Genomic DNA, 24,164 nt, shown 5'->3' with positions numbered 1-24,164 from the left:
TAACAAAGATATCGGAAAGATTTAAAAAGTTCTTGAAAGAAGGAAAATAGTTCTTTTAGAAACCGTTATTAAATATCTTCTTACAATTTTCCTTATATTAAAGAATAATGTCCGAAATAGTCCGAAGTAGGATTTTCGAACGGTAATATTTCAAAAACGGGAGCTGATTTATTTTTTCTGACTACGGATTTCAGCACACCGAAAACCTTCAAAAAAGTATATTTTTGTTCCGGCAACAAAAAAAAAAAGTTTAATGTTGTTAACCAGTGTAATCATTTTTAATGAGACCAACTTTAACAATTATCTTATATCGTTTTTGGTCAATAATCATATTTGATTCATATGATATGAACACTTACTACGTCCATGAATCATAATGTAAACACAAAGTAAAACTTTTTTTTTAACAAAGCAACAAAATTATTAATGATAAAAAAAAGCATTTTGCGTTTTGCCTCATATCTGAGTCAGTCGCAATACTTTCTACCACAAAAAAAGTATGGACGTAGAGAAGATTTTGAATCGATTTATGTAGGGACGTTGAATATTTTTCATATTTTTTATGATCATATAGGTATGATTCATGGACGCTGGAAATACGGTGCAGAAAACTTCTATGTATCAAATGTTATTCATGGGACGTAAAGAAAATTCCTGTTTTTCTGATACAAAATTATGAGCGTAGCTACTTTATTTTACCAGTTTGTATAGGGACAGTGAAGTTGTTAAAATGAAAAATGTGACTACTGAGTTGTAGAATAAACACTACTATTATAATAAAAACAAACTTTTAAATTAAATATATTTCTTTTTTTATTTTCCTTAACTCTAGATACCTATATTAAATCGGGTTCAATAAAGTTTTTAATTTTCTTAACCGAACGCTCTGCCGATCGAATATTTAAATGCTTGCCAAACAAAGTGAATGAGATGTTACCTAATTGCATTCCAAAGACACACTCGCTCTTCGGAATCGTCCGTAGTTTGTTATCTTCGCCCAGAATTTTGAGAACATTTTTTGTGTCTAAAACTACAATTCCAGAGTGTCCTATTAAACTGGGACATTTTGACTTGGTAACTGATAGTTTAGCTCCATGCAAATCAGACTTTACCAATAGTTTACTAAATGCATCATAATTTGGTTCATATACCTCAGCAATGGTATCACCATTCTTCAAATTCAAATGCTCTTTGATGTAACCTTTCCATAGTTTGTGTAGAGGCAGGACATCTTTGTATTTTAATAATTTTGTGGGTAGAGTATGTAGTCCAAGCTGTTGAAATTCACGGCGATTTAAAGTTGTACTTTTGGCGTGTTTTCTTTTGCGAATGAGTTGTTTTTTGCTTTTGGTTCCATGCAACATTGTTATGTGGTCAGGAATAATGTTTACGTTGGAGCGTTCATCTGGCGCCACCATTTCCGTAAGCAATTCCTTAATGTTTGTTATTTGAATATCGTTAGACATTTTATTAATTGTTTATGGTGGTTTTTTTAATAATTTGTTTAGAAAATCAAAAAAATAACGTGGATGGAAATAAAATGTAAATAAAAACAAAAATTCAAATGACAGCTGCCAAATCGAGTGTCAACAGTTTAAAAAGCCACAGACTGTTTTTATTAGACTTCATAGAAAAGGGAAAAAATTGAAGAAAAAAAACCCTTTCGAGGAAAATTTATGTGATTGCCATGAACGTTTGTTGGATTAGCTGTGATGTATCTTTGGTTCAACCATGGATTTGGCTATTTTAAAATGAGGGCGTTGAACCAGGGGTCGAATTACAGCATACGATTACGATCACTCGTTAACGTTTTTACTATTTGTGTCTCTATTTATTTAGTAGAAAAAGATAGGGACACATAGCAACCATACGATAACGAACGTATGCCGTAATTCGACCCCAGTGCTAACCCTCAGCTTTACCACCGAATTTAGGAGGCCAAAGTTGCTGAAGCCGGGATTAAATATTTGTGCAACTGGACGTAAATAATCTAGCTCTGAAATATCTGCTATTTGAAGAGATAAAAAGGGTATTCATGCAACGGTGTAACCTCTGCGTAAACATGGTAAAATGGTAAACGTGGTAAAAAAAATTGTCAAATCCATAAAAATTTTTGACACATTTACCACTTTGCCACTTTTACCAAGTTTACCCAGAGAAACAAATTTTTTTTTCTGTAATTTCCATAACACTTGCATTAAAGAGCTATCTGTCAAATCTTAAACTTTTACCGAAGCTGAAATATTAATTGGGTAGATAATTAGTCAAGTTCATTTTCTGAACGAAAATTTAGGCAGAGGAGTAAATTGAGCTCGGGAGATTTGTCTGGTACGCAGCTGAAGCAAAACGAAATGTTCCATACAAAAATATCACAACGAAATCTTGAACGATAGTTTTGTTTAGCTTTTCGTTGTTCAGTACGCAGATCTAGAAAATTTGAAGAGTTTTCATTATGTTTTCACTTACTTTATACTGTCCTGGAAATTTTCTGGATTCAAAGAAATGTTAGCACGGTTTTTTCATTTTTAATTTATTTATTTCTTAATTAAAAACTAATTTATTTGATGTCTTTTCTTGATTTTAAATAAATTTTTACTAGGGGTATTCACGATTCGATGCAAATGGTCTTGTATCGTTGTAAAAGTGCAAAAGTGTAACATTTTCTTAAAATAAAACAACCAAATATACAGACTACAATTTTTTTACACTTTTACACTTTTGCTATACCCCAACCCTATTGCAAAAATAAAATACAATGGTGCAAAATTTGTCTATTGTAGTTGTAGTAGTAGAAAACAAAATTTTGCATTTTTACACTTTTTTGTTACACCGGATCGTGAATACCCCTATTGTTTTTATTTTGATTTTGACATAATAATCGATATTATTTTTTCGTTAGCATTTTCGTTCCCAAAAATACAACGTACATCCCAAATGATATACATAATTTCGCAAATAAGGTCAGTTCAAATTTAAAATTAATTTCTGTATACGATTTGATATTCCAAATGAGTATTTTGCGAAATTATCTCATAATATATATGGGCTCTAGTGAGGCAATTTTAAATCTCGTTTCGCTTCAGCTGCGTACGACCATCCATCTTCTATTTCAATTATTTTCATTGACATGTGCATTAACCTTAAGGGAATTATTTATGTCATATTGGCATAACTTGTCGCCCAACTAGAACGTCATCCTTCAACTTGCAAAAAATAAAACCTGGCATCTCTGGCTGGCCAGTTTTGCATCATCTGTCAAAATTCAAAGAACACGAACTGAGTTTGTGAAAAAGTTTTCTGTCCAAGAAAAGTCGCAAAAAAATTATCCAAAAATGAAAGCCATCTACAACAGCCTATTCAAGAGAAGTTCCACCTTTGCTATCGCCATCCTAGCGTCCACGTTCTTCTTTGAACGTTCCTTTGATTTGGCTGCTGAATCCATCTTCAACAATGCCAACCGTGGTGTAAGTATTAGAAATTTTTTTGCCCCATGCGCATTATGTAACTCAAATTAATGTTTTTCTCTCCCCCCAACAGAAACTCTGGAACGACATCAAACACAAATACGAATAATTTTTAAATTAATTGCAATGTAAATTTTATTGGACTTAAAATAAAAAAAACAAAGCTACTAAAGCTAATCTGTTGTCTCCCAGAATTTTTCTTGTCTATAAGCATCCCAAGGTTGTGGATTTTTGAATCTTTCTGGCTCTTGCAGAGTTACTCCATTCTCTTCCATTGTTTTAAAGAATTTATCGACTTTGCCATTGGGAACAGCTTCAATGTTGCATGTCATTTCGGTTATTCCAGCTTGAACACAACGTTGGGCTAGTACACGTCCTAGATTAACAAATGCAGAAGTGTCTTTGGTTCTGAAGAGTTGCTTTTTGATGGCCCACTCAGAAGTGCTGGCCGAGATGACAGGACCATTCTCGAAATGGTTTACTTCGGCTGTCACATACTTTCCCGACACATTTAGGTCTAATTTGTGCCAAAAACTCCTTCCTGGCTTTTCCAAATGATAGCCACACGGTTTGTAGGCTATTCGTAACTTTTCCAGGTTTCTGGGATTTCGGTTGATTAGGTAAGTTTCGTTTTCTGAAGGTGCCAGGGTCTCCTTGACTTTGTGCAGGACTCTGGCACAATTATTGGGGCGAAAATTTCGGGACATCTTGGGTTTTTATTTCTTTTATTGATAAATATGCAGCGAAAGTGGTAAACCGTACTGACGGAAGAAAATCGAGGTTATGTCAGAACATCAATTTTTGACAGATAACACAAATGTCACTACTTTATGTGAATGGTACAGGGCTGTCTACCGAAGATTCTCAGTGAAGTAGCTACTATTTTAATAACTTCTGTTTTAATAGAAAACAATTTTAAAACGAACTAATTTATTAAAATTATTATCAGACATTTCGACCGGGTTTTATTTGCCGTGGTCACGGGTTGACAGATTTTTCTCTATTGTTCTCTCAATTCTTTTGTTCTTATGAGATTGTTCCGATGCGTTGTTTGTTCATGCCATTGGGTTGGAGTTTATTTGCAAATTCTTTTTGTTTTAAAACTTATTTTGTGATGTTTTTTCTAAAATTTTTTTATTTGTATGTATATCATTATTTTCACTTTGGCATAATACATATTCGATGGTATTTTTTCGTTAACATGTTCGCTATTGACTTCGTAGACTAAAAATTTCGTTTCAGCTGCGTACTAGGCTTGAAGCAGACAAAAAATCACCGTTTCCATCAATTAAGTTGTTCATTGGCATCAAGAAAAGTTGTTGTGGCTCAAAATCAAATAGGTCCGGATTATTAAAACATACATTTTTTTAATAACAAAGACTTCATTTTTTAATTTCCTTCAGCTGTTATGATCTCAATGTCATGGTGATCATAACTCTCCCACGTATCTGCTTCAAACTAGTGATCCGCCTGAGGGGCTCGCCGCTTGAACTCAGAAATCGGCGAAAAGGCTCCCAGTTTTGTATTGTTGAATTTTTGAGGCCAACATTCAGTGAAGGTGTTTTTAGACCTTCCTCTCTTCTTACTTCGCGGTCGTATTGGAATGTTGTACATTTGTTTTTTGAAGAGGTTCTCAGGATCTCTCCGTTTCTATTTTGTGAGAGAAGGTATTTTTAGCATGTAGGCTTCATCGGATTTACTTGATCTACCTTTTATTGGAGTAAGCTTTGTAAGCCCTTCTGTTATAAGAAACATTTTCATCTCAGCTGGCGTTAACTTACTTTCATACTTTCCATATATTTTCTACCACTGTGAGCCGTGTGTGAATGCTGGACCCACAACCACGGTGTAGAGCATTTTTTCAACTTAAGAGGCAGTTCACAGAAGATATGTAGCAAAGTTTTCCCTCCGCTTCCTCATGACAAGTAGCTTTACTATTTACCATCGACCGCAGATATTTAAACTTTTAACACTTGGGAAGCACTACTCCATTTAAATAGATGCAAAGAATATGACTCTGCGGATCAGAAATTGGGCAGCATATATGTATTCTGTCTTTTTCGCGTTTATGCTGTATCTACTTTCTTTTAGAACATTTTTATCATGGCTCCATCGTCAGCAAAAAATAACTGATGCACTTTGAGGTCCATAACTTTGCCTTGTTCAATAAAGAACTGTTATAAAGAGCTTAAGACGCTTCCCTGTTGTGATTTCGAATTCTTCGGTGACTCCAGCTGCACATTTTATTTTACGTTACTGCTCAATCATACATGTCCATAATTATCCGCACATACATAGGTTTCTGGAACTCCTCGTTGTCTGAGCGCCACTATCAGACCTCGTGGTTGTCAGTCGAATGTTTTTTTTAAGTGTTTCATGGTTTAATGATGAGTTAATTTATTATTAATCAATTCATAAACGCTCAAATACACGTAGTTCCACAGTCACCACCACAGACGAAAACTATAGGTTTCTGATTTAATTCTAAGTCGAAAAGCGTGTGAGGTAATTTTAACAGTTTTATGTTTTTTTTAGAAATTTTTTATTTAAATATAACTATATTTTTGCCAAACTTCTACCGGTTATTAAAAATTTAGTTTCATTCCAACAAGAATCAATAACTTAAACTTCTTTCACAACTATTTCCTGATAATCTAACGGTTTTTCCGGAATGTTTTAGGGAGTTAATTTTAATCTTTTTTGAGAGATTTTTCTTTGACATAATTTTATTCAGAAAAATGAATTATTTAGTATCATTCTTCTTCTAATTATGAAAGACCAATTAATTTTCTTACAAAATAAAAATATTTAAATTTTTAAACAAAAAATGTAGTAAAATTTAGATTGCAATAATTTCCTCACTTCCTTTTTGGTGTTTTTTTTCGCTTCAACTTTGGAAGTAAATGAACTTGATATCGAGAATAGAGACTAGTTTCCATTCAAGAACGATTTTAGTACTATTTCGAGTGAAAGGACCTAGCTCATAAGATCAATAAAAAAAATAAAATAACTTACCTAGCGCCGTTGATTTGTTCTTAAAGGAAATGAGGTCTTCCTTTACTCCCACTCGACATGATAGGTACTTGATTTCTTGAGATATATATTAAAACTCGTCAACTATTTTCTAGTAGTGAGGTATTCTCCGACTATTCTTCGCCATGTGCTAGCTTGTTTCCATTTACGGTTTCTGCAAAGCATTAATTTGTGTTCATTTCCTGAGGTTTTAAGAACTCGGCACTGAACTGTCTTTAAGCTCAGAATGGTTTTCTTTTCAAATTTTTACCACCGACTTTGTATTAACTCCACTTGCATTACACTCTCTTTCATCAACTTAGATCAGATATAAGGAACTAATTGTTTAAAACTTCTAATTCCAGTCTAAAATGTCTCTTAATTGAACAACGAATTTAAATTTATAACGAAACCAAAATTAAACAAAAATCAACTCAGGAGATGTAAACTAACGAACACTTAAGATCGATGGTGAACGAAGGGTCATCAGGATTATAGTTACAAGAACAAACTGATTAATTTGATAATGCAAATCAATGCCTTGGCTTTAAATTTATAATAAATGAAATGTATTGTTTTAATAACTATCGTAATTTAATGAGCAAAACATGCTGAAGCTTAAGCTGTCAGTTCAGCATCTACATCCGACCAAATTGGATCACTTTCTGATTCTCCATCGGGATTGGCAGCCGCAGTTGATGAGAATTCAACTGCTTCAATTGAGGGTTCATCATAATCAATTGGCCATTCTTCATCCTGTGAAGTTGTGGCTAAAGAACACTCATCTTGTTTTGTTGTAGTTTCAGATGCCTGTCCAAGAGCATTTACACCTTCCAAAGCTCGGTGGTTTGTTGGTTCCATGCTGAAAATAAAAACAGCGGATTTATTTCGATTTTTCTTTTGGGTGTTGAACTATAAAAACCTTAAAGCAATTGTATAGTACTCCAAGGCACCATCTAGATCTTTTTCACTGCTTAAAATGTCTCCCAGCATTGTGAAAAGCTTGCAACTGGGATAACTAGCGGACTGTTTTTTTAATAATTTTATCGCCTCTTGTGTTTCACCTTCAGATTGAAGGATCTCTGCCATAGCAGAAACAGCGGGAAAGTAGTACTGATCTATTTCCAAAGCTCGATTGATGAAGGTCTTTGCTTGTCGTTTTGTAACCGTGTTTGAAGAGTACAGGAGAGTACTGGCAAGAAGCTGTAAGAATTTTTTAATTTGGTAATACGAAATTGAGATAAAGTAAAAAAAAATTCTTACCACATAACTCCTTGGGCAGTTTCTGAAATAACGTGCAGCCAAGGCACATATTGTCTGTGCATCTTTCAGACGTTTTAAACCAATATAACAGCCAGCTAGGCCTTTGTATATCTCAAAACGATAGTTGGCCAAACTCTGAACAGTTCGATAATAGTGTATGGCCTCTTTAAACCGCTTCAACTGAAGGAATATTTTCCCACGAAGAAGGTACGCTTCAACATTTGTAGGGTCAACGGATATTGCTTTATGTGTGAAATATGAAGCCTTTTCATATTTTCCATTTGCCGATAAGCTTTCTGCCATTACAAACCAATTTTCAGAACCAAATTCATTGATGTTGGACTGTTGACTTGCCAACTTTTCCAACTCTGGCAAGTTATTATTTCTTTCATATACAACCGCAAGTGGCATTATATGTTCTGTGCTATGAGGACTTATCATGTTTGCTGTTTCCAGATATTGTTGCGCTTGTGCATGATGTCCATTATAATATAGTGCTTTTCCAATTAGTGTTAAAATATGATCGTTTTGATGGAGTTTTGTATTGTCATTTATTGATAGGAACGTCTTCGATGCGTCCAGATGTTTATGAACATACATTTGAGCGTGACCTTTGATCCACGAGCTTAACCATTCAACATTTTTTGGAGCCGAGCTTACTTTAAAATATAATAAAAAAATATAGAAATGTTATACGATAATATCCTCTATTATATTTCAAAGTATAAAAAGCAATTTATGTTTTATCAGTTTAAATATCAAGAAAAATAAGTGATTTTTGAAACACATTCAAATAAATGAATAGGTACCAGACAGATAAGTCCCAATATGCAACAGTAGAAGAATTACTAACATAAACGGACGGATATAAAACTCAACACCTGATGCAGTTTGCTATAACATCGTTGATGATCGGACACATGGGTAAAAGTAGCAGATTATCTAGGTTTCTGCTTTCGGCATCTTCTGGAAACTGTCGTAAAGGAAATAAATCCGCCACCCTTAAAAAAATAATGGTGGATCAACAGTACAAACACTGAGATACTTCAAAACTAACAAAACCTCAGTTTGGGATGTCGAGTCTTATTTGAGCCCATTTTTGATACCCAAATGATCAACGAAAAATGGATCTACACAAAAAAAACTGTCGCAGAGTTTTTTTTTTTTTCGTAAAACGAACTGGTACCGAGTTCGCACTATTGTGCATTTTTGATTCAAAATTTTTCAATCTACATAGCTCTACTTTGATGTGAAAAATTGGAGTTTTTCTATGAGTGAAAATCCAAACAACATGTACAAAAAAGGAAAGAATTCACAAACAAAATTATAGCTATTCGATTTTAACAAAATTGACGATATTTGAGAAGTAATACTTTCGAAACCGTTAGGCCTACCATCCATTAGGCCTAAAGAGATGATTTTAGACTGAAATAGTATATAAGCAGCAATGTTGTGAAAAATAATATTTGTCATAAGTTTAAGAGCAAAAATGAACAAAGGTCAGAAAATTCAGGTATTTTTGAAATTTGTTTGCATGCGGCATTTGAGTCCGACATTTTAGGGAGCTCACATGGCCATAAATATAAACAACTGTACCAAAAAATTAGAGCTACCAAATGTACAATGAACAAGGTTATTGTCTATTGCTATTTCAAAATTTATTATTCTTTTAATTTTTCAATGGAAGCAAAAGTTCCACATACACCGTGACCGTTTGAACTTAAACTTTAAAAGTTAATCTCGGAGCCTACTATCGCATTGCTTATACACTTATGTGTTTGCTCAAAAATCAAAACACTATAAAATTATAGTGCGTTGAATTCGAATTTGAGCCTAATACGGTAATGGTTAGTAAGTGCAAGATCCCACTATACATTGAAAACGTCCTTGGTTGTTGTTCAACAAAATTTTTACAATATATATTTTTTTAACAATTTGTTTATAAAAAAAACATTGTGTTTTTTCGTTTTTTTGGTCTCTAATTTTTATTTTACACTTTTTTTTACTAAATTTAGGTTCATGCAATGCGTATAAATATATTTTATTGGAAAAAAATTTCTTTTTTGATTATAAATAATTTTCTGAACCTGGACATTGCACGGCGCAAACTCGAGACGTCAACTTTAAAGAGCTGTAGAGCCGCCATTTTTTTTTTTTTTTTTTTTTTTGTACTTCAAAAAAATTGTATCAATACTTTATAATGTCAATAATATCACATACTTTCCCAAATTTCAATAAATGCTTTCAGTTTTCCAAAAAAAATTATTGAAAAAGCTGTCGTTCAAAGGGATTTCCCCCCTAAAATAAAAATCCGGGACAAGCAATAGAAATACGGGACAGTCCCGGGTAAACCGGGATGGATGGTCACCGTATGAATAGTACGTGCGAGACATATGGCTATATCACATGCCAAGTTGTTAGTCCGTATGTTCTGATAAATGTATATTAGTAAGTTATCTAGAAGTACTATCAGAACTCTCAGGCAACAGCCTACTGAACTTTGCCATGTCCTCCAAATGGCTCGACCAACCATAGCATTCATAGGTTAACACTTTTTCATGAAGTTATAATACTTCAGGGTATCACAAGGGATCTACATTGATCTGAGTGTGACGGTTACAAAATCAACTGTCAGCCCATATAACATAACCTATCTAGAAGTAACTTACATGATTAGCTAACGAAAATTAAACTGTGTAATCTCCATATAAAAAAAAATTTATGTTAAAGGAAGCGGATCCTTTGTAATTTTCCTATCAAAATGAACGAATGTAGATGAATAGTTGACGTGGAACAAAGTGAAGAAAACCATATCTAATCTTCAGCTGATTAGATTATTTACATAATAAAGAACTACACATTCTGATATGCAGCATTCTTTGTGGTTACCCACGCCAAACTTTTTAATTAAAAAACAGAATGCAATAAGTACCATAACCACACAAGGAGCAACGTCTAATTTGCTTGGACTACGTTTAAGTGCATTCTATACTCTACCTAATCTGTATCAACGTCGCCATTGTTTTGGTTTCAAAAATTCGTTACGACCACGAGACGCTATGTCGTGCAATTTACTATTCATTGAACTAAATAGCGAAGAACTCCACCAGGCCCCCCCTTAAAAAACCAGAAACTCAGCGCTGAGATCAAATAAAGAATACCTTTTCCCTGCTTAGACCTTGTTTAGACAAACATTTATACCATATAACTCAAGAATCAATAAATAATTCATGCAAAACCAAAATTATATAAATATTTTCTTACCATTCACAACCAACGAATTAACTTCAATTCCATCCACACCAATTTCCAACAGCGAACTAATTGCCTCCATTGCCATCGGACAATCGCGCAAAACATCTTTATAAGATGTAATTGCCTCCGATGGATTCCTCGATTGACGATGTTGTAGCTTAGCCAAAAGCATATTAATTTTTGGAAGTCTCGATTTAGTTGGAATCGATTGCAATGTCGAAATTGCCAAATTTGAATCATTTAATTCACGATAGCAAACAGCCAGACGATATTTGATTTCTATATCCGTAAACTGATCATAGGTATTCTCAATCCAATCAAAACTTGGATTTTTCCTTCGCAACAGTGTCTTCCTCATGGTCAGCGCTGAATGCAAATGAGTGGCTGCCAATCGGAATTTACGCTCATGATAGTAGGCATCGCCACGGAATAGAAGAACCTGATACTCTTGTTCTGGAGTTGCAATTAATCTATCATTTTGGTAGACTGTTGTTAATAAACTTGCCTAATTAAATGAGAATGGTGATAACTTGGTTAAAAAAGGAATATTCAAAAGTAGAAGGATTTTACCACAGGAATCACACAGCTATACAATTCCGTGTCGTACAACTTCTTTAAATTCGAAAACAAAACATTTTCCATCTTGCGTGGTGTTTATTAATTCTTCTTTTTAACTCTGTTTTTAATATTTTCCAATAATTTTCATATTTTGTGAGGACAGAAGAAAAAAGTATAAACACGGAAAATCAGCTTTTCCTTCTCTTTCCAAACTTTTTTTTTCTTCCCAAAATCGGCAAAATTCACATAATTTTTCACCAACAAAACACCAACAGCTGACATTTGATACTATAGTACTGTTGTATCAGGGCTCGAACCTTGCTTCTATCGGAGCAAATTTGCTCCACTTTTGAGGGAGTTAATCGCTCCTTTTTTGTGCAATTTTGGAATTTGCTCACGATGAATTTGACATATGGAGTGATTGTGATTTGGCGTTTGATTTGTATGTGTTTGTAATACTAAATAATAAATAAAATAATAACACAATCTCTTAAATTCACTTTTATTGATTTTTTGCAATACTTTATTGATTTTTTTTATAAATAAATATAATTTAATAAATAAATAAAAATACAATTTTTAAACAACCACCAAGAATTTGACAAGTATTCCATGAAGAATAAAATGCACGACTGGGTCGCACGACCCGACTAACAACATGCTTCTTTATACATGCTTCTTTTGCTTCTATAAAGCTTTATAGAAGCAAAATTGTTAGTTGGAGAACTTGCTCTTAGAGTTCAAGTTACTTAAATTTTTAAGAATTTTTATATAGAAATTTGGGAAAAGTAGGTACTATTTATATATGTGCAAAAAATAAAAATTTGTTTTTTAAAAAAGAAAATAAAATCTAAAATCAAATTGCCCTCCAAAACAAGTATGCAGCTTTGATTGATATAAATTAAGATGCATTTTTAGAAAAAAAAATTTCCAAATCGTTATAGAGCCGTTTTTTAAGAAAACCAATTTTTTATAAATAATTTTTTGGAAAAAAAGTTTTAAGATAAAATTGGTATGCCATTTTGTAGAAATCACTAATCAACATCTAAAAACAAATTTTCAAAAAAATACAATGTCCCGTTTTCGGGACAATAGGTGTGTTTTTTTGTTTATCTATATAGATTTTGTGCAAAAAAACGACATCGAGATTTTTGAATTCGAAACAATTTACGTGTTAAAAACAACAAAAACTTTATCTGTATAGATTTTTGAAAAATCCAGATAATTATCCAGATTTTACTTTCTCTCGATAAAAACAGTAGTGCCAAGATAGTTTAATTGTTGTGTTCATACAGAAATATCTGAAAATATTAACAAAAAAAAAAGCGGAGAAAACGAGGTTTGAAAAAAACTCTCATAGAAAAAAATAATCAAAAATTTGTTTGACATGGTTGCATTGAAATGTTAATATCTCGAGATATAAGCAATGCACTTTTCAGATAAAAGTCTTAAATGGATCCTGATAAGATTGTTGAACAGATATGTATATAAAATTACCAAAGTTTTTTCGAAAAATTAGAAATAAAAATAAAAAAGTTTTCACATTTGATTTTTAAAAAATCGAAAAAGAATTCAATATGGCTACCTTCAAACGCTTATAACACAAGAACGACGCAACCAATGTTAGTGGTCATGGTCTTAAAATGTAGCTAAGAATATACAGATAATTCTTGGTTTTTTGTGAAAAAACAATTTTTTTGAATCCAACATGGATGCCATGGCCATATGAAAATTTTTGTTTACATCCAACATGGATGAAATGGCCTTCCCACTTCGGAGTTAAAATAAAAAAAAAACAAAAGCAACATTTTTGACAGACAGCTGCCAAAGTATATGTACAGTGGTGCCAAATATTTGCATGGATTTCAAAAATCTCGATGTCGTTTTTTTGCACAAAATCTATATAGATAAACAAAAAAACACAGCTATTGTAACAGGGGTATACTTGTTTGTTTACCATATATACCATTTTACAAGGTTTACCATAAGTGTACACCGTTGCATGAATACCCCTAACATAAATTGTTCTAAGACCATTTTATTACAAAATAATTTTTTATGAATTAAGGCTTAACTACATACCCAACTAACAATTTAGCTTTCATTAGGTTCGATTTTTTCAATTCGGCAAGGTATAGCTAATAAAAAGTTTATTTAAAGTTTAATTATGCAGTTCAACCATTTGGAAGTAAAAAAAGGCCTCTTTAGAGCCTTTTCATAGAGTTCTGAACAACACTTGTATATTTAAATTACAAATGGTCTTCTTAAGAACAGCTTAAAGATACTTACAAAAAGACCTGTTTGTTTAAGCATCATTAAGACCTGTTTAAAAAGGTTCACCAAATACACAACCCATTTTATCAACGCCTTGTTAATAAAGCTATTTGCTGTTGTAAGTAAACGTTTAATAGAAATGTTTGCTTGTTTAATTTGTGACATTTCCAATTTGTGAGTAAACATAAATGGTGTCCAATTGAATTTTACTTTAATATTTTTTGTTAGTGAATTAAATCTCTTTTTAGCACTTTTAATTGGTTTTGTGGCTATCATGAAATGATAAAATTGTAATTAGCAAAATATTAATCGCTTTCGCTGATATTTGCAGTCGGATAGCTCCATCACCAAACTCAACTTAAGGAGAAAGTCGGATATTTAATGAATTACATACATATGTATATGAACAATAACAGTGGAAAATCTGAATAAAAAAAAGTTATAAATAATAAACCTACCCAATTTTATTTTTATTGAACAAAAATGCAAACAAAAATGCAAACAAATATATATTTTCAGCTTATTCGACAAAATAATTTTGCAAAGTATTAGCTATCTCAATTTTGGAGAATATAGTAAAAGACAAATGACAAAATCAATATATTCACAATTTTCCACTTCTCTATTACATTGAGTTTGGTCTGGTGGATGCGTGCTGGGCTGGTATGCGGGATACGTGGGTTCAATTCCTACCTGGGGCATGTAAGTAAAGTTATGTTTTTTCAATTAAAATAAATTTATTTCATTTCAGGAAGAAGAAAAAAATGCAGAAGAAGTTCCTAAAAAGGGAAAAAATACAAATTATAAAAGAAATAAATAAAATAAATAAATTCACATGTTAAATTTTTTTTTTTAACATTTTATGAAAGCCTTAATCATACTATATTATGATGTTCTTTAAGAAGCTAAATAGCATTTTCTGAACATACTAAATGTGTCTTTGCTAACTTTTGAAAGACCTTGTTAAAATGTTGTTAAAAAAGCTTATTAATTTCATAGCACTTGTGAAAGAAAGTCTTAAGGCAACTAAATAACCTCGATAATTTACGCCAAAATGGTTTGTATAAGATTTGCTGTTGTTACTTTACAAATCAAAAACTAGCCTGTATTGACACTATTGGAAATCAAATTGTTAGTTGGGATACACTACTTTTTGAAAAAGTACAAAAGTGAAAATATTTTTTTTTCTGGCGAACGCAATTGTTTTGTGAAAAAGAGTATACAAATTATTTATTAGACCAAAAAATAAGCTTTCTGCATCATTAGTTTTAATTTTCAGGCTGAAAAACTATACAAAAATGAGTTTGAAAATTTTCACTTTTGTACTTTTTCACTTTTTGAGCCAATGTAGTTAAGGCTTTATAGCCTGTTTTCACTAGAGCAAATGAGATGATTTCGATCAAATTTGCCAAATGAGGTTCGAAATGAGATAATTTCCTATACAAATTTTAAATTTGAAATGAGATAATTATCATCTCATTTCGACGAAATTAGCTAGGAAATTAAGTCAAATCGCCTGAACGCACATAAAACTTCATTGTGAATAGGTCACAATTGTGGCATTTTAAGAAACGTCAATCTAAAAAAAAATCATAGCGGTAAAATTAAATTTAAATTTGTGTTTTTCGCGTCGCGTACGTCGGTAGATAATAAATTTAAAAAAAAAATATATATTATAAACCATAAAACTTTGTTTTCCATCATTAGTTTCTACCTCCATTTCATTGTGAAGCAATTAAATGTTAGAAGTAAGTTTTGAATAATAGAAATTTGATGATTGAATAGAATTGACGTTGTTTTTTTTTTATAGATCTTTGCTAACAAAGCTTGGCGCGACCGAGCAATTAACTAGGAGTCGAGACTATCCAATATCATCCCAAGGATATAACGTGCATGTATTGTTTGCCGACAACAATCCTCAGCTGCAAGTACTGCGCTGAGTATATTATTTCAAAAGCAGTCAAACTCTTGGCGAGCAGAACAATGTACCTACAAATCAACCAAGCTCCAAGCAGTTCAAGCGTTTTCTATGCGTGTTAGATCAACATATGAAAGCAGGAGAAACCATCATTGCTCTGTTTGGATACTGATTACACCAAGAAGCGTGTGGTCCTCGAAAAACAACAAAATAAAAACCTTAATTTTTTTTTGTCAACCAAATAAAACCTTTTCTTTAGTTTTTATTTAATTTCAATTTTAATTTGTAGTCAAAAACTATAAAAAAAAAAAGTCGCTGGACCTCCTTCATTATTTCAAAAATGTTGTTTTGATGACATGTGGCTTGCTGCTGCGTTTTCCCATTGGCCATCGTCGTCGTCGAACTGATAAAAGTTATTTACCCTTAGCTTCTTTGTGATTGTTCGTAGATTTCAGTTTCTGCCCGATGCGAGAACTTTATATGCTAGTTTTAACTTCTTGCACTGTTTTGTTGTGAAATGGTTGTTTTTCTTTCTTTTTTCGTCATCTGTTTCTGTAGATATGATTTCAAAACAATTCAGCCAGATTGGTGATGAAATCTTACTGGCGACGGTTAATTTCTTCGATGGTGGTTTGGGCTTGGAGTATATTTTTTTTTATTTGCAAGGCGTCTTTAATACAATCGTTTTTATTCTGAAAAACAAAGATTTGTATTTATTGCAATTGAATTTTCAATAGATATAATTATTTAACTTACCATTGTTTTCTGGCATTTTGATTTCCAATTTATTTTATTTTTTTTTTTCGTTGAATGTCAAAAAATAAGTCTGTCAAATCTAAACTCATACTTCAGTGTTGACACTTCTTGTCAGTCCAAATGAGATAATTTGTAGTGAAAACACTTTTTTGGTAATTTGCTAAATTACCTCATTTGGGGTGTAGTGAAAACAGGCTATTAAATTGACTGAAAATTTAAAAACATTTCTTTTTTTGAATTTTGAAGTCGAAATTTTCTATTTTGCTTTTTTAACTTATAGCCTGTTTTCACTACACCCCAAATGAGGTAATTTGGTAAATTAGCAAAAAAGTGTTTTCACTACAAATTATCTCATTTGGACTGACAAGAAGTGTCAACACTCAAATTTGAATTTGACGTGTCAGGCATATGTTGACGATTGACACATTTAAATGTTTAATTAATTAAAGAATTAATAAAATTCGTCTACAAATTTGTTTGCAAAATGGAATAATTCAAAGAGGTTCTGGATAAAGGTTTGTACTTTTCTCTAATAACTATAAAAAATTTGTTTATCATTTATATGCATATAAACTTCCAGCCTTTCCTTCATTATTCTGAGCATTTACAAACTCGCTGTCGAACATCAAACCTGAAAACAAAATGATGCCGTCTCACTGCTCCAAAACTTTGGGAAACATCTTCAGTGCCAGTCAGGACAGACTGTCCGTGGTTATTGGGCTCAGTTCCCGCAAAACCAGATAACTTTTAAAAACTTTGTATGCTCCTCTTTTAATGAATAAGAACAAAGAACAACTTTTTCGTATTTTTTTACGTATAATTAACTTTTTTCAATAGAAATATATTCCCTATCTCTTTTGGACAAAAACTATTCAATAAAGTTCCAAATCTTAATGTTTCTATCGTCACTACACGACAGAAATTGGCCAGCTACTGAAGGATTCTATTTCACACAGTTGCAGATGCACCTTGTTCACAGCAGCGACCAGCAAAAATGTTGGGTCGTTCTTTGACGAACCTTCGTCTTCCTTGAAAATGCAGATGTAATTATTTCCTCAGAAATGGTGCACACGCACTTACACACGCTTTCGTTGTCAGGTGTATGGACGTCCTTCGTTGCCAGGCAGGTATGCCTGCCAGATTTTGACATCGAAGAAGGAAGCCAGTCGTTTAACGAATTGATCAAATGCAATAATCCAAACTGTCGAGGTGTGTGAAGCTAGAGTTGCTTCACATTCACGTCTCTCTCCTTCTATAGTTTTTGATTGTGTTGTCATAGCTGGCCGAAGCCACGACTTTCTTTAAGTCTTGTGAATATGACTGCATGTGGCACGGAGAGACCCAGAAGCCAGAAACACTTTCGTCTCCCTCAAAAGTTGCATTGCATTCAAACTCCTGGAATAATAGGATTCAGTTAAATGGATTTTGATTATTTGAAGAAACACCTACTTGATGCTCCAAATGCCTGTTGTACAATTAAAACTAGCCAAAGCTATGTTGAAGACAATATGAACAAACTTCCGCTTGACAATTAACTTCTTTTTCATGCGCACCAACTAGCCAATGTATGCGACACAACGATTTGAGGTTCCGTTGGTGGCACTACGATCTTGGATAGTTATTTCGGAATTATAATTTTTATTTTCAATTTTTATTTACCGACGCGACACAAAATAACACAATTTAATTTTACCGCTATGTGCTCTTGTTCTTTTTTATTTTTTTTATTTGACGTTTTGTCAGAATTCATAATTGTGACCTATTCACAATGGAAGTTTTGTCTGTGTTCAGGCGATTTGACTTAAGGCTTAACTACATTCACCACTTTTTAAAAAAGTACAAAAGTGAAAATATTTTTTTTCTCGCTAGTGGGATTTTTTTGTAAAAAAGAGTTTACAAATTGATTTTTGGACGGAAAAATAAGCATTCTGCATCATTTATTTTAATTTTCCAGTCCGAAAAACCATACAAAAATGCGTTTGAAAATTTTCACTTTTGTACTTTTTCACTTTTTGAGCCAATGTAGTTAAGGCTTTAATTTCCTAGCTAATTTCGTTGAAATGAGATGATAATTATCTCATTTCAAATTTGAAATTTGTATGGGAAATTATCTCATTTCGAACCTCATTTGGCAAATTTGATCGAAATCATCTCATTTGCTCTAGTGAAAACAGGCTATTAGCTTAATTTATTTTTGTTAATCGCATATTAGTTGTTTGAATTTTATTTATTTTCTTTGTCAAAAACTGAAAAAATATTTTTGATTCTGGAATATTCATCCCAAGTGTTCGCTTCTTTTAATAAACTAAATTTCTTTTAAAACGATTTTTTGAAGTTTATTTTACGACGAGAAATATAACAAAAATATTGAATTTATTTTTTTACCCTTTGACTTGCCAAGCTTTTAAGTGCCATGATATTTAATATTGATTGTCGCACGAAAATGTACGACATGGCAGCCGAAAGCCTTAAAGCCATAACTACAATGATTTAGGTCAAGTCAAGGTCAAGTGAAAAAGTGGGAAATTTACAAAAGTAAACATTTTTTATTTCTTTCTAGTGCTACTTGTTTTTGGAAACAACTACAAAAATTGTTTTTTAAACCATAAAATAAGCTTTCTGCATCATTATTTTTAATTTTTTGGTTGGAAAATCTGGCAGAAAATGAGTTTGAAAATTTTCATTTTTTGACTTTTTGCAAAGTGGCCGTTGTAGTTATACCTTTAAGGATAAGTTGTACAAACGTGGTTCAGCCTCAGATCATTTATTTAACTCGCCGATTTCGGCGGATTAGTGGATAAACTCTGGTTCAAGGATGGATTTAGCTATTTCAACCTATATGGACCTAGAACCAGTGCTAAAAATCAATTTCACCACCGAATTCAGAAGAACCACATAATTATTTTTTATTAAAAATATTTAATGAAAAGTTTTTTTTTTAATTTTAGCCCTGTTCCTTTGGGAGGTGGCAAAGTACTACTAGAAGTTTACTAGCGATTTTCAATGGAAGGCACTTTCAACGAATTCAATACAAATCGTATCTACTCGGGAAGATGAGCATGAGTAAATGATAGTACTAGATTAAGCAAAACATCTTCTATTAGTAGACTACCACCTCCAATGGGACAGAGCTTTTATTTCAAATCTACTCCGGATATTTTGCATTTGCTCCACTTTTATTTTTTCAAATTTGCTCAAAACATCATGACCGAACCCTGTATTACCATTCATGTCACTGCGCTAGTATCGTTAAAAAGAAATTTCCAGGAAAAACCATTTGTCACCCACCCGCCGCCATCAACCAGCAAAAACAGAGTGCCAGAAATCACACACATACATCCATTTCAATCATCGCACACAAGGAAAAAAAAATTGACATTTGCCAAGAAAAATGAGTTTAGATAAATATTTGGGCGTTTATGTTCGTCGTTTCAATTAAAAAAAAAAATAAAAATTTTTAATATTTTTTCAACCAAAAGTCAAACCACTTTTTGAATGTTTTTTATTTTTTTTTAATATATTCACCCCCTAAACAATAAACTAAATTGTTTGAATTAAATAAAATAAATATTCAAATGTGCGCACTAAAATAAAACCAAGCAATTAAAAAAAAAAAGGAAAAAAACTTAACACCGAATCAACAACAGCTCGCCCATAAAAAAAAAGCAAAAAGGAAACCCGCCGATGTACATATTTTTATTGACTTAAAAAAAAAAAAAAAAACACCACAGAAAAAAAGAAGAAGAAACGAACAAAAAATTTTTATATCTACTGCTGCTTCCAAGAGAGATAAACATTAAAAACGAATCGAACGAAATTCCATTCATTTCATTACTCACACGCACGCCGCGGCGCAACGCAAGTATTAAAAAGAATAAACTAAAAAAGTAATAAATAGAAAGAAGAAAAAAAATAGTGTGTACTTTCGTTTTGTATAGATTTTCATTTTACTTACTTTTGCAGAAGCTAAAGAATGATTAATTCAGGTCTACATCGATCCCCGCAACCGTCGCCAGACCCAGACATCGACGATGGCAGCTCCAAACGACAGGCGACACGAGTCTTCAAAAAGAGCTCATCCAATGGCAAAATAACAGTGTATTTGGGTAAGCGGGATTTTGTGGATCATGTTTCCCATGTGGATCCTATCGACGGAGTGGTTCTAATCGAACCCGATTATGTTAAAGACCGCAAAGTATTTGGTCAAGTATTGGCGGCATTTAGATATGGCCGCGAAGATTTGGACGTCCTTGGACTGACATTCCGCAAAGACTTGTATTTGGCAAGTGAACAGATATTTCCAATAATGGAATCTGAACGACCATTGACCCGGTTGCAGGAGAGACTCATAAAGAAATTGGGTCCAAATGCATATCCATTTTATTTCGAAGTTCCTCCATATTGCCCAGCATCGGTTTCGTTGCAACCGGCTCCGGGTGATACTGGAAAACCCTGCGGAGTGGACTATGAGTTGAAAGCATTTGTGGGTGAAAATGTTGATGATAAACCACACAAGAGGAATTCAGTCCGCTTGGCAATACGAAAGATTATGTATGCACCGTCGAAATTAGGCGAACAGCCATCGATTGAGGTTAGCAAAGAGTTCATGTTGAAACCTAATAAAATCCACCTGGAAGCTAGTTTGGACAAAGAATTGTACCATCATGGCGAGTCGATTTGTGTGAATGTTCATATTGCTAATAATTCCAATCGCACTGTTAAGAAGATTAAGATTCTTGTTCGTCAGTTTGCTGATATCTGTCTTTTCTCCACGGCGCAATACAAGTGTGTGGTGGCAGAGACCGAATCGGAGGATGGTGTGCAAGTGCAACCTGGTTTTACGTTGTCTAAAGTCTTCGAATTGACTCCGCTTTTGGCCAATAATAAAGACAAATGGGGTTTGGCTTTGGATGGTCAGTTAAAACATGAAGATACAAATTTAGCCTCGAGCACAATAATTGCAGATCCAACACAACGCGAGAGTCTGGGCATTATTGTCCATTATAAAGTGAAGGTGAAACTTTTTATAAGTGGTCCGATATTGGGTGGCGATTTAGTTGCCGAACTGCCATTTATTTTGATGCATCCAAAGCCAGAGGATGATACGGATCCGATTATTTCGGAAAGATCACCAAGACGCAGCTTACAGCCGGGTAATGCACCTCTGACGGCAGAAAATGCTGCCGAAGTTCCAACTACCAATCTTATTCAACTTGATGGAGATGATAATGGACAAGATGATGATATTATCTTTGAGGATTTTGCAAGGTTGAGGTTAAAAGGTGCCGAAACGGAAGCCTAGTTGACTTGACCATAAACCAACTAAAAGAAAAAACATTTGCATTGAAGGAGATAGAAAAAAGGCGCAAAGAAGAAAGAAGTATATTTATGTCAGGATTCATAGAAGAATTTTGTATTTGTAGCGATAGATATATACATATAATATGTAAATGCATATATATATGTGTTTCATTTATTATTTAAAAACAAAAACAAAAAAAAAAAAAAAAAACAAAGTCTCCAGTTCACTTTATTATATATTATTATTATATCATTATTGTTTTTTTTTTTTATATATTCTTATAAAATTATTATTATTATTGTCGGCTTAATGTAATAGTCCCTTTTAGTGATTAATAACTGGTTTTTAATGATGATTAAGATAAAAATGATCAACATTAACTTATTGTGAAATGTGTCTCTGTTATAATTAGGCTGGACGACACGAACTAAACTATGACGACGAACGACGATGCAATTCTACTACGACGAAGAAGAACAAAGTTTTTTTTATCGCATTTATGAAAATAACAACAAATAACTACCAACAAACAAGAACATCCCAACAATTACAAAAACAAAACAACCAACAACAACAAACAAAAGAAAATATAAAAAAATAACAAACCTTTTTCTCTTTTCTGTGCACCATTCGTTATCCCCAACAAAAAAAAAAAAAATAAAATTTGTATATTTTATATTTTTTAGTATTCCAAAATAAACACAACAAAACTATGTACCAAAAAAAAAAAAACAAAAACAAAACAAATTTTTAATTGAATTCGAATTTGGATATAATTTTGTATGGAAAAGATGATTCACAGCAAATTTGTGAAGTGAGTCATTTTAGAGAGAGTTCATATTGAAGCTTTGCTTATAAGTTACATATCTTTTTTAGGAAGATGCACGCATTGAAGAGATATGTATGTATTATTCATAAGATAATTCACAGAAATGATAGATTCATCACATGAAATTAGCTTAGAAATCCTGTCAAGAAAGAAAAAATTATTGAAGATGATTTGTGTGGAAATTAAATTGAATCATAGCCAAAAAGTAACTTACATATTTAGCAGCTTTCCGAATTATAAAGGATTTTTATTATTTTGTCTTTTAAAATTCGTTGCATGTTTGAAACTGTCTTGGACCAGATGGATTCCAACATAACGTGTTTCAAGTTCTGGAATTTAAATAAAAGTTTCTTTATAGTTTTAAAAACAAAGCAATGCAATCGCCATTATAAAAAAAGCCACCGTTTTTTATGGTATTGCATTGCATGGCGATTGCATTGCTTTATTTTTAAAACTATAAAGAAATGAATTTTAAAAGACAAAATAATCGGCAAGGTAGCAGTTACAAAAATGGAAACGAAAGGTGAAAAAGAGGTTTAGGTGAATATTATTTCATAAAATCCAACCGCTGTTTTGTTTTCATTTGAAACTGAGAGTGTAAGGAAAATGCTTGTATAAATAAGTCATTAGTAGAGTATGATTAGGTTGTTAACTTTCACTTTTCGTTAATTGTTTTTTTAATTTTGTACTTATATTTTCTCTGTGTAAATCAGTGACTTTTAAAATGAATGAATAGTTATCAATACAGTTTTAAATACTTTTAACACTCTTTAACAAAAATTTTTTTAATCAGACGCCAAATGATTGTCGATTTTATAACAATCGTTTATTTTGAAAAGGAGGTAAGGGTCATTTGCTGAAACGAAACTTAAATAATTTAAGTTGAACATAAGCTCGTATTCTCTACTTTTTCCTCTACGTAAACTGTCACATAAGGATTTATGTAGAACATAAATGCTGTAGTTTCGATTTAGCAAACGGCTCCAAGTCCACTATTTAACAAAATTAAGTTTATACCGGTTTAAGGCCTGTCTTCGTTTTCTGCATACCTAGTGTAAACTTATTCCTCTTGAAGTTATGATTATTAAGTCCATCTGCCCAGTATATAATGTATGTATAAAAGTTATAGCTACATAAATAAATGACAAAATCATTCTTGGTCGCAAAAAGTATATAATAATATTTACAATTTTTGTATCGACTTATTAGGAATTACATTCGTATCGTAGATTTGCTACGATTTCCAGAGAATCCATTTGTATTAATAACATTGGTCATCAAAATTTAACTATTTTGTTGTCGTCGAAACTAAACTCTACTTTTCAAAGATTTTTACTATGCTAAAATATTGCCGTTAGAAATGTCTCTGTTTAAGCTGCTTTTAAGAAAAGATTGACTTTGTCATACGTTGGATACCCTAATATCTATTTTATTGTCCGAAATATCTTTAGTTTGTTGGCTTTTTATATCATGTTAAAAAAAAAAACACTAAGTTCATGGATTAATATAGTTAATTGAAACAAAAGAATTCGT

At 32.4% G+C, this 24,164-nt stretch overlaps 5 protein-coding genes across 6 annotated transcripts; 2 read left to right on the top strand and 3 right to left on the bottom strand.

Moving 5' to 3' along the window:
* Positions 1–695: 695 nt before the first annotated feature.
* Positions 696–1,557, bottom strand: LOC129919531 (ribonuclease P protein subunit p29). The gene has a single exon (XM_056000444.1). It carries the CDS (start codon positions 1,464–1,466, stop codon positions 837–839), a length of 630 nt encoding a protein of 209 aa, XP_055856419.1. The 5' UTR covers positions 1,467–1,557; the 3' UTR covers positions 696–836.
* A 1,671-nt stretch (positions 1,558–3,228) lies between these two features.
* On the top strand, positions 3,229–3,641 carry LOC129919533 (cytochrome b-c1 complex subunit 9). Its single transcript, XM_056000446.1, has 2 exons — positions 3,229–3,464; positions 3,538–3,641. Exons 1-2 carry the CDS (start codon positions 3,333–3,335, stop codon positions 3,571–3,573), a joined length of 168 nt encoding a protein of 55 aa, XP_055856421.1. The 5' UTR covers positions 3,229–3,332; the 3' UTR covers positions 3,574–3,641.
* Positions 3,571–4,255, bottom strand: LOC129919532 (39S ribosomal protein L18, mitochondrial). Its single transcript, XM_056000445.1, has one exon. It carries the CDS (start codon positions 4,169–4,171, stop codon positions 3,638–3,640), a length of 534 nt encoding a protein of 177 aa, XP_055856420.1. The 5' UTR covers positions 4,172–4,255; the 3' UTR covers positions 3,571–3,637.
* Positions 4,256–7,022: 2,767 nt separating this feature from the next.
* Positions 7,023–11,798, bottom strand: LOC129919530 (anaphase-promoting complex subunit 7). The gene is made up of 5 exons (XM_056000443.1): positions 11,565–11,798; positions 11,004–11,499; positions 7,740–8,398; positions 7,399–7,679; positions 7,023–7,338 (listed from the first exon to the last, which is right to left on the bottom strand). The coding sequence occupies exons 1-5, from the start codon at positions 11,634–11,636 to the stop codon at positions 7,095–7,097; spliced, it is 1,752 nt and encodes a 583-aa protein (XP_055856418.1). The 5' UTR covers positions 11,637–11,798; the 3' UTR covers positions 7,023–7,094.
* An 8,118-nt stretch (positions 11,799–19,916) lies between these two features.
* LOC129918260 (arrestin red cell) lies at positions 19,917–22,465 on the top strand. Of its 2 annotated transcripts, none has more exons than XM_055998692.1 (2): positions 19,917–20,387; positions 20,439–22,465. In XM_055998692.1, exon 2 carries the CDS (start codon positions 20,474–20,476, stop codon positions 21,800–21,802), a length of 1,329 nt encoding a protein of 442 aa, XP_055854667.1. In that variant the 5' UTR covers positions 19,917–20,387; positions 20,439–20,473; the 3' UTR covers positions 21,803–22,465. The 2 variants fall into 2 exon arrangements, with proteins under 2 accessions (XP_055854667.1, XP_055854666.1); XM_055998691.1 differs by having other exon boundaries at positions 19,923–20,387; positions 20,464–22,465.
* Positions 22,466–24,164: the final 1,699 nt, after the last annotated feature.

Source organism: Episyrphus balteatus, chromosome 4, assembly GCF_945859705.1.
Source record: "Episyrphus balteatus chromosome 4, idEpiBalt1.1, whole genome shotgun sequence".
In the NCBI taxonomy this organism is placed as follows: domain Eukaryota; kingdom Metazoa; phylum Arthropoda; class Insecta; order Diptera; family Syrphidae; genus Episyrphus; species Episyrphus balteatus.
This window is presented reverse-complemented; position numbering and strand designations above follow the sequence as displayed.